General features: G+C 68.4%; 1 protein-coding gene across 1 annotated transcript in view; it reads left to right on the plus strand.

Annotated features, from left to right (window-relative positions):
• Nucleotides 1-9,745: 9,745 nt before the first annotated feature.
• EMIHUDRAFT_201139 (hypothetical protein) overlaps nt 9,746-10,536 on the plus strand; it is a gene marked incomplete at both ends in the record, with an annotated part of 1,332 nt that continues 541 nt past the window's right edge. Inside the window, 3 exons of the mRNA XM_005789235.1 lie at nt 9,746-9,877; nt 9,949-10,149; nt 10,307-10,536. The exon at nt 10,307-10,536 is cut by the window's right edge and continues 61 nt beyond it. Coding sequence (XP_005789292.1) covers nt 9,746-9,877; nt 9,949-10,149; nt 10,307-10,536 — 563 coding nt within the window. The remainder of the gene's footprint in view (nt 9,878-9,948; nt 10,150-10,306) is intronic.

Here is a 10,536-nt window from a genome sequence, read left to right on the forward strand (position 1 = left end):
GCTGGAATTTTCACAGCATAAAAAGAAAATTTCCGGGGAAATCACGATGTCAAACGTCCCCAAATGGGTGATCTGATGCTTGTCGTTGGAATGCGGAGCTCTTCGCACTCTCTAGGGGTTGGAGCGATGTCTCGCTCCACTAGTACCTCGCACTTTCGTACTCTCTGTTTGTCTTGCGTGACACTTGTGCCTCCACACTGTCCAGTGTGACTCATCGTGTCACGCACGCCGATGCGGCTCGTTTAGTTGTTCGTCGGCGGCTTCCAGCTCTCTTTCTGTTCTGTTTTTGCACTTGGCCTATACTCTCGGCCTCCTCCGCGCGCCGCCGGGCGCAAGTGGGAGCCCTCGTGCTCCCCGGAATCAAACGTGGTGACCCGTGATTGGTCGAACTAGGGACAACGATCGCATTTCATTTTTTTAGTGTAGCGGCCAAGTCCGTACACCGTAGGTAAGATTAGGTGTATATAGGCGGCGCGAACGAAAGCCCCACCCAGCGCCGGCCGGCCTAGCTCCCCTCGCCACGGCGCGCTCGACTGCAGGGTGTGGTGAAGAAAGAAAAAGATCCAGAACAGACAACCCAAGGGAGGGATGGGAGGACGCGGCACGCCGCCACCACACAGGACACACAGCTCACAGGGATAGGGTGTGGTGACTTGGAACCGGGGAGAGCGCTGCTCGATTGTTTTGGCCGTTCACGGCGATCACGGAACCACCGCTCCGTGCAGGGAGAGCCACTCAGCAAGTCGTGTGCGAACGTGTAGCCTTTAGCGTGCAGTCGGCCACACCTGTACTCGCGGCCCTTCCGTGCTCCAAGCTCCGGAGGTCGCCGTGGTAGCCGTGGCGGAGCACTTAGGCGCTCGTGAGTGGCACGTGCAAGGCCGAGGAGGTGACCTCGCGGCGGAGCTGCGGGAGGGAGCGCGCGCCCGCGGTGAGTAAATGCGGCACAGGGAGATTTGGCACGGAGGAGGGCGACACCTTGTACCGCATGGAGTAGACCGAGTGCAGAGGCCAGACGCCCCCGAAGATGGACGGCGCCACCCCCTCGTAGACGGCCTGTGCGGGGTGATCACGTGCTAGCGATGAGCAAGAGAGTGGGATAGTGGCCGACCGTGCGGGATCACCTCCCACCAGCCGCCCTCGTGGGCCACCTCGACGGCCGCCTATGCGAGATCGGACAGCCGTGAGACGAGGAGATGCATCGCCAGAGCACCGAAGAGTCCGGTGTAAGCAGCCCCAGGCAGCAGCGGCACGGAACCAGCGGCGCACGTCTCGCGCTCGACGCTCGGCCGCGCGAATTTGAGTGGCTCCCACACCGGCTCGTCGCCGGGGAACGCATCGTAGTCGACGAGCAAGCCGCGAGACGGGCATGAGTCGACGACCGCCCCAGCGTATCGCGATCCGAAGAATCCCTCCGCGTGCCCCACGATCTCAACCTAGAGTGCAAATGCTCGAGTGTGGACACGGTAGCAGAGCGCCAACGTAGGGGCAACGCCTCACCCGGTCGCCGACGGCGAAAGAGCGGGCAACCTCGTCCTCGTCCTCCCAGGCCGGCTGCTTCTGCCGCCGCGTGCGCGCCGCCCTCCCGCCCCCCTCCTCCTCCTCGCTGCTCGCGCCCATGCTCTCGTTGTCGTACTTGGCCTCCTCCGCAGCATAGTCGACCTGCTTGCGTGCCCGCATTGCCCGGCCGGCTCCGTCCACCTTTGGCGGCACGATCTCAACCTAGAGACAAATGCTCGGGTGGACGCGTTAGCGGAGCGCCAGCCCATGGGCAACGCCTCACCCGGTCGCGTACGGCGGAAGAGCGGGTAGCAACGGGCTTCGCTCGCTTTCGCTTTCGAGCTGCCGCTTTGGTCGAGCCTACAGCAGCAATCGGCTGCGCGCTGACGCCAGGGCACGTGAGGAGTGGGGTGCGCGTCCTGCTTGCTGTGGCGCCGCGATACGCCAGCATCTCGTCGGTCACCCACAGCACCTCGCAAGCGTCCGCCTGGCCGCCGCCGGCCTCGCCGCCGCCGCAGCCCGCCGCCTCGCCGCCGGCGCCCGCTGCTCGGACCGCCTCAGGAGGCTCGGCTGGAGCCTCGGCTGCCGGCTCGGCTGCCGGCTCGGCGGCGGCGGACTCGGCGGGGGACTCGGCGATGGAGGCGGAGGCGGCGGAGGCGGGAGCGGAGGCGGAGGCGGGGGTGCAGGCGGAGGCGGCCAAGGAACGCTTGAGCAGCGCGTCGAGGGTGAGGCCCTCCTCTGCCACCTCCGCGAGCTCGGTGAGGGCGGGCAGGGAGAGCCTGTCCAGAGCGGCGGCCGCCTCGCCGGCGGTGAGGTTGTCGCGGCACGCCGCCGCCGGAAGGTCGACCGTCCTCACCGCCGGGCCTGCCACCGGACCCGCCACCGCCAGCGCGGGAGCCGCCACCGCCAGCGCGGGAGCCGCAACCGCCAGCGCGGGAGCCGCAACCGCCAGCGTGGGAGCCGCCACCGCCAGCGCGGGAGCCGCCACCGCCAGCGCGGGAGCCGCAACCGCCAGCGCGGGAGCCGCCACCGCCAGCGCGGGAGCCGCCACCATGGCCAGGGTCGGAGCTGTCGCAGTCATCGCAGGGCCCGTCGTCGCCGCGGCTTGGACGGCGGCGGCGGCGGCGGCGGTCGCGCATGCGCCGGGCCACTGCGGCGGTCCGTGCGGCTCCTCGAGGCCGGGCGGCCTCTTGCAGCTGCCGCCCGCAGTGCACTCGAGCTTGAGCCGGACGCAGCGCGCGCAGGGCATCGCGTCGTTGAGGTCGCACTTGGTCTTGGCCCGCTTGCACTGGTCGCAGGCGCGGCGCACCGGCTTCGCCTCCCCCTCGCACTGCAGCCCGAGCCGCGTGCATCGCTGGCACGGCCGCTGGTCCGTGCAGGCCGTCTTCGCCTTTTGGCAGTTCTTGCAGGCGAGGAGTGTCAGCCGGCGGCCCCTCGGCAGGGTCGCCGCGGTGCCGCGGTCCTCCCACGCAGGCGCCGCCGCGTGTTGGCGCAGCTCCTCTACCTCCTCTACCGCCACCTCCAACGCGGCCTCCACCTCCGCCTCCGCCTGCATCGCTCGCTCTTCTTGCCCCGCCCGCATCTCGGCCACCGCCCGCACCCGCGCCTCCGCCTCCGACGCCTCTCGCGCCGCGGCGTCGGCCTCAGCCCTCGCCGCCGCCTCCACCGTCTCCGCCGCCTCCGCCGCCGCTTCCGCCGCAGCCAGCTGCTGAGCGAGGGTCTGCGGCGGGTCGGGGTTGAGCGGGCTCGCCGCCACCGCCGCAGCGGCGCCCGCCTCAGGCGGAGCGAGCACCGTCAAGAGGAGCGGCGTGGCCCGGGCGGCGGTCGGCTCCGAGCGCGGGCGCACGTTGGTCAGCAGGCTGACGCGGAAGCTGCCCGGGGCGGGAGCCGCGCGGTCCAGCGACTGAAGCGCGCAGCGCTGCTGCGCCGCAAGCAGGGCGACCTTGGTCCGCGCAGCCTCGCCGCGCTCCGCCGCCTCCACCACGACCGCTGCCGCAGAGCGCGCATGCTTCGCCGCCAGCGCGGACTCCTTCTTGAGGTGGCGGTCCAGCACCTGTTCGCGATGGACTATCTGGCCAATGTGCCGCCGAGATTAAGCCGAGATGCAGCCGGTATTATCCGAGATCATTCGAGATTATGCCGAGATCTGCCAAGGTGCAGCCGAGGTGCGACCGAGAAGCGACCGAGATGCAGCCGAGATGGAAGCGCCTGCTCGCCCGCCCTCGCCGCGGCCCCGTAGCTCGCTCGGGGATCGCCTCGGCTGCAACGCGTGAGCATGCGTCGCTGCGCATCCTCGCGCGCCGACGCCGCCTCCGCCGCCGCCTCCTCCATGCCATCCGCCGCCAACTCGGCCGCCTCCTCGACGTGCTCCTGCGCCGCGCCGGCGAGGGACGCGGAGCGAGCAGCCGCTGTCGCCGCCGCCGTGCGCTCGGCAAGGACCGCCTCCCCGCGCGCCCTCTGGGCCTTGGCAGCAGCCAGCTGCGCCGCCGCCGCTGCTCGCTGAGCCTCCGCCGCGGCGATCTGTTCGACGTACCACGCAGCGGCACCGCCCATGACCGCCCGCACCGCCGCCAGGCTGAGCGCGACCAGCGTCGAAACGTCCGGTCCGCCAATCGCCGTGACCGCCCACGCCCGCGCCGCCTCCACTGCAGCCAGCTTCGCAGGCTCACTGCGGAGGTGCTCGCGCCGCAGCCAACCCGCGACAGACTCAGCCGCCCCCTCTGCCATCCTGGCCGTCCACGCCTCCGCCTCGTCGACCGCCGCCACCTCCATCTCGTCCGCCCCCGCGACCCACTCGAGTCGCGCAGCGCGAGCCGCGCCCGCCCGCGCCGCCTCCGCCGACGAGGCGTCGCGCAGCATCCTCGCGATGAGCACCTCCTCGGCCGCCCCCGCCACAGCGGCGGCGGACGCGCCGAGAGCGCTCACCTCTGCCTGCACCGCCTGCGCCTGCGCCCGCGCCTCCGCCTCGCGCTCCGCCGCTGCCGCGGCCACCGCTGGCGCCGCCCGCATGCGCACCGCCTCCAGCGCCAGCGCGTGGGACTGCTCCACCTCGCCGCGCTTGCCGCCGAGCGCCGCCTGGTGCTGTAGGTTTGCGGTGAGCCTACACGAGCAAAACACGGCCGCCCCTCCGACATAGCCACAGCCCGCGAGGGGCGGCGGGGTGGACGCGCCGCTCGGGCCGCAGCATCACGCAGCGCCGCAGCAGCGACTGCATCTCGAACGAGAGCTCCCGCGCCGGGAAACGGCGAAGGGCGTCACAGCAGGTCTGCAGCGTGAGCATCACCCCGTTGAGCAGGATCTGCTGCGTGCGTTTGTGCGCACCTAGAGACGGGGTGGGGAGCGGTGAGGGTGAGTGTGAGGCGGGCTCAGCACGTGGAGCGAGGCGTGTGATCACCCCCCTCCACCGAGTCGGCGCCCGCCGCCGCGAGCTCCTCGGTCAGCTTCGAGACTCGCTTCTCCGCGCGCACGGCCGCAGCCGCCAGGGGCTCCGCCGTCGCCGGGCCGTGCTCCAGCTCAGGCAGCGTCGGCAGCGGAGCGGCGAGGGCGGCGTGGATCGGGGCGTCCGCGCAGTCAAAGAAGCCAAGCGCGCGCGAGCCGCCGATGGGGAAGCCGAGCTCGGCGAGGGTGGAGCGGAGCTCCTGGAAGCCGTCGAGGAAGAGGAAGCAGCACTCGAGCCCGTCGATGAGCGGCTGCGGCGGCAGGCGGAGGGAGTGAGTCGTGATTTGAGGGGGGAGGGGGGGAGGGGGAGGGAGGGGACGCCGCACCGTGCTCCCCTCCGCCAGGTTCGAGAGGACGTGCTTCGCAATCTCCGCCACCTTCTTCTTTCGCTGCTCAAGCGGAAACCGCTGGCCCCGCCAGAGGACCTCCTCGACGATCCACTCGAGGAAGCGGAGGATCTCGCCCTTCTCCTCCCACGAGACGGCGAGGAAAGTCTTGGCGATGATCGTGCCGTTGGCCGACCGCGCGTCCACGACGAGGCGCACGCTAAGAACGCAAACGCACGGGTGGAGAGCGCCAAGCCAGTGCAGCGCGGGCTGCGGCTGAAGAAGCGAGAAGCTCTGAGAGTGAAGGTCTATCCTCTACTACGCGCGCCTCCAGCGCTTTGTCGGGTACGCCTGCGCGCATGCAAGCGCCGCCGACAGAGGCGCTCGCACGGCGGCGCTCTCGGCTCGCTGAGGGTGCGCGGCGATCTGCTCGCCGTGCTCCGACAGCACCTTGCTTGGCGCCCCGGCGTCCGCGCGCCCCTTCCCGGCGGCCTTGCCTACGCAAGGAGACGCTCGGATTCAATTAAGCGCGCGGCCGCACCCGCCGACAGCAGCGTGCGACCCACCTACGGAGCAACCCCTCTCCTCAAGCGTGGGGGCAGAGAGGGAGTGTGAGAGGGCGAGGCGGCGTCACCGAGCGAGCAGCCGGCCGTGAGGAGCCGCCACGGGATGAGCCCGGACGTGACGCCGTAGGCGACTGCGGCGTGGACGACGTGCGTCATCACCTAGGGAGCAGCGAGGGACTTTGAGAGAGCGAGTGACTTTGAGCGGACGGAGGCTCCACCGAGTATAGACCTAGAGAGAAGAAGGGAGAGGCTCAGCAGGTCCCCGCGCAGAGTGAGCAGCGACGAGCGGGACGCCTGCTCGGCGTCCCAATTGAGGCTGGCGAAGCGTCTGCGCGTGGCGGCGAGCAGCAGCGTGAGCGGGCCGCGGTCGTCCTCCGTCGCGAGGCGACAGACGTCGCCTGCACACAACCTGGACGAGTCAATGTAGTGAACCCACAAGTGCACCTGCCCGCCGCAGCGCGCCGTCGGGGACGAGGACGCCGGCGGCGACCAGCACCTTGCTGCCGCGCTCGAGGCTGCGCTGCGCCGCGTCGCGGTGAGACTCGGGCGCGTACAGCGCCGAATCCTCGACGCGCTGCGACATGCGCACCAGCTTCCCGACGGCGCCGTGCCCGACCGAGAAGGCCCGCGTCGGATCGCGCCTGGAGAGGAGTGAGAGCGAGTGAAGAGGGAAGGAGGGGGTGGGAGAGGAGCGCCAGCGGCTCTCACAGTGAGCTCCAGACGCGGAATCCCGCCGTGCCGCTGAAGTCGCGGAAGAAGACGAAGAGGGACGAGACGACGAAGAGGAAGGGGCCGGGGTGCGGCCGGGGCGCGGCGCCGCTGCGGTAGAGCGCCTCGCGCACGGCGGCGGCGGCGGTGGCTGGCAGCGAGGGGAAGCCGAGCAGCTGCCGCAGGTAGGACGGCTGCATATCCGAGAGGCTCTCGCCCACGTGCTTCCCGAAGCCCACCCGCAGCGTGGCGCCGTCCTCCCGGTCCGTGTAGAGGTAGGAGCCGTACCGCGCCGTCTCCGCCTCGAGGAGCGCCCGCAGCCGCGCCTGCTCGGCCAGCGCGGCGTCGGCGTCGTCCGGGATCACCCCGTCCGCCAGCAGCCCGCTCAGCACCGCCCCGGCGGCGACGGCATCCGCCCCCGCAGAGTGCGCCTTTGTGAGGGAGTGCGAGTACCGCTCCGCCGCCGCGCCGAGGGCGTGCGAGGGCCAGTGGCGGCGGAAGAACTTGAGCCACACCAGCGGGTCGAGGACGGTCGCTGGGTCGATGCGCGCCGCCAGGCCGTGCCGCTCGAGCTCCGCGTTGAGGAGCGGCACGTCGAACGCGAGCGCGTTGTAGCCGCAGAGGAGGGGCGGCGTGGCGGACCCGCCGCCCGCCTCCGCCTCGCCGCGCAGGAGCGCAACGATGCGGGGGGCGACGTCGGCGAAGGACGGCGCGTCCTCCACGTCCGCGTCGCCGAGGCCGTGCACCGCGCTCGCCGCCGCCGGTATGGCCACGCCCGGGTTGACGAGCAACTCGAGCGGAGGTCCTACCCGCGCGCCGCGCCGCAGGTACGCTGCGCCGAACTGGACGACTCGGTCCTTGGTCGTGTCGAGCCCGGTCGTCTCGACGTCGAGGAGGAGCACGGTCCGCTTGCTGAAGGGGTCGCTCGCGGTGGGCGACTGCTGCTGCAGCGGCCGCTGCAGCGGAGGCGGCGGCAGCAGCGGCGGCGGCGGCATCGGCGGCGGCGGCAGCGGAGGCGAGTAGCACTCCTTCTGGAACTTGGCGTACTGCTCGTTCACGTCGGCGGCGACGAGCAGGTCCACGCCGACGGCGGCCGCGGCGCAGCCGTCGACGGACTTGAGGCGCTGAAGCGCGGCCCACTCCTCGACCTTTGCGGCGGCGTGGTGATCGCCGTGCTGCACCGACAGCAGCCAGATCAAGTAGGCCTGGGCGTCAAGCCGCTTGCCCGTCAACCCGAGGCTGGCAGCGCGCGCCTAGTGACACCGGCCAAGCGGTGAGGCCGGCTGTCTATCGAAGTCGGTAGGTGCCCCTCAGACGCGACCAGCGCTTCTGGGTACGAGAGCCAGGGCGCGCTCGCCCTCGCCGCGTCGGGCGCGGCATCTGTGCAGGCGGCAAGGAGCCGGGTGGGCGGTGGCGGAAGGGTGGGCTCCGTACGGTGGCGGAGTGGGCGCGGCGCAGAGCAAGGGTGGCGCAGAGTGAGTGAGGCGCAGGGCGAGAGTGGGCGGTGGCCTGGATCGCCGGCGCGACGGTCGGGCCGATCGGCCGGCTCTGGCGAGCCATCGTAGTCGCTTTCGCCTGGCATCGGTTCGCGCTGCCTAGTGCGACAGACGGAGTGCCACAGAGCAGCGAGCACAGGGACGACCGTGACCGTGCGAGCGGCTCGTTCGGCTCGGCTCGGCAAATCGGCTCGGCGGCGACGTGGACGCGAGTTTGAAAAAAACAAAGTGCAACAAAATCTACGAGAAAGTACGAATGATCGTAGCGAGAATCGGCGAGAGACTGCGAAGAGAGATAGGAAGAGGCAGACTCCCTAGGGTGGGCGACGGATAGCGCACCACACACCTCTCCTTAAAATCCCTGTGTGGTGGCGGCGTGCCGTCCTCCCATCCCTCCCTTGGGTTGTCTGTTTTCTTTCTTTCTTTTCTTTTAAAGTACGAATGAGCTACATACACTGAAAAAGAAAACAGTCAGATTCGGAAGGGCCGTGCTCCGGAGGTTTTTGGGTTTTTGGCAGGAGGGAGGGATAGGGTGTGGTGACTTGGAACCAGGGAGAGCCCTCAGGTGTATTCTTTTTTTGCTTGGGCGGCCCTCATCATGAAATTCTGCAAAAACCTGACCGGCCCCTGCGGTGCCCCTTCCTCCCTACCTACGTCCTACCTACCTACCTACCCTACTTATGGGAAACTAAAAAAGAAATCATGGGACGCGTGAAGGTGGGGTATTATACCAACTAAAGTGATGGGTGGTGGTACTCTCCTGCAGCCACAGTCCTTCCTGTGACATGGCAGGCCACTCTCAGGCCCTACAAGCGTTTGATTCCGGGGAGGCGGGAGCACGAGGGCTCCCACTTGCGCCCGGCGGCGCGCGGAGGAGGCCGAGAGTATAGGCCAAGTGCAAAAACAGAACAGAAAGAGAGCTGGAAGCCGCCGACGAACAACAAACGAGCCGCATCGGCGTGCGTGACACGATGAGTCACACTGGACAGTGTGGAGGCACAAGTGTCACGCAAGACAAACAGAGAGTACGAACGAGGTACTAGTGGAGCGAGACATCGCTCCAACCCCTAGAGAGTGCGAAGAGCTCCGCATTCCAACGCTATAGCGTCGACCTGCACGGTGGTTCCGTGATCGCCGTGAACGGCCAAAAAAATCGAGCAGGGCTCTCCCCTGGTTCCAAGTCACCACACCCTATCCCTGTGTGGTGGCGGCGTGCCGTCCTCCCATCCCTCCCTTGGGTTGTTCACGATCTTTTTCTTTCTTCTGCAGTCGAGCGCGCCGTGGCGAGGGGAGCTAGGCCGGCCGGCGCTGGGTGGGGCTTTCGTTCGCGCCGCCTATGTACACCTGTCCCTTACCAAGAGAATCGATTAGAAAGAAAGGAGATCGCGAGGCACTGGGAGCAACAACCCGAGATTTTCGGCAAAGCTCCAAGAGAAGAAACTGCAGGCTTGCCGGCGTTACGATAGAAGATCCCAGCGAGCGCGCCCCTGCCGCGCAAACGCTAGTATGGCGTCAGATGCATGCATGCCGATGCTCATCATCAATATGGGTGGTGAGATGATCTACATCTTGGAGCAGCGGCTAAACGCACAGAGCATCCCGAGCGACAAGGCCACTCGAGGCATGCCATGCCGCGCAAAGAGCCGCGTTGGCCCCACGCAGCCCGGACCCCGAACCCTCTATTTCTGTAGTGCTGCACGACGTAGTGCGCACCATGTACAGCCCTCGGTTCATCGGTGAGCTCTTCCGAAGCCAAGAGATGTACTCGGTCGAGGCGACCCGCCAGATCTTCGACCGGCTCGCGCACTCATCCATCATGCGTCTCAACAAAGCTTCGATGGACAAGGTTCGCCCGCCCCTCTCCCAGCGCCTGCACTCCACCTGAAGCTCAATCTACACACCGATGCCCCGACGCAGCTCTTCGACCTCATGACGATGGGGTTCAAGTACCAAATGCTGGCGTGCCGCTATCCGCAGGCACTTGAGCCCTCGCACGCCACGCGTGCGGCGTCCTCACACAGCCCACCGACACCCGGGCGCGACGCTCGGCAGGAGCTGGTGCTGGTAACTCTGAACCATCTGCACGAGATTCGCAAGAAAGTTCTCCGATCCGAGGCGGTTACTGAGCTTGTCGACTGCGCTATCCGGGCCGTCTACGACAAGTATCTCGCGATGAGCAGTGCCGATTTCGCCTCGCTGAAGCAGGCGGGCTCGACGGCTCCCGCCACCCCTGCGTCGCCAGAACCCCTGATTCCGTGTCACCGCCCCCCGGCAGTCTCTGTGCGGCTTCTTCGGCGGCAAGTTGGTCAAGGTGTCGCTCTTCCTGCAGGAGGGGATCCAGACCGCGGACGGCACAATTGTCATCTCGCCGAGCGGGCCTCTCCCGCCCTCAGTCGATACGCCAGGGACCATAACCTACTTGGACGCCTCGGGCGCGGTGAGCGCGTGCGAAAGCTTCCCGTACCCGGCAAACACGCTGCCAGCGCACAGCCCTGCAGATGAGCT

This window comes from Emiliania huxleyi, assembly GCF_000372725.1.
Source record: "Emiliania huxleyi CCMP1516 chromosome Unknown EMIHUscaffold_13, whole genome shotgun sequence".
Taxonomy (NCBI): domain Eukaryota; phylum Haptophyta; order Isochrysidales; family Noelaerhabdaceae; genus Emiliania; species Emiliania huxleyi.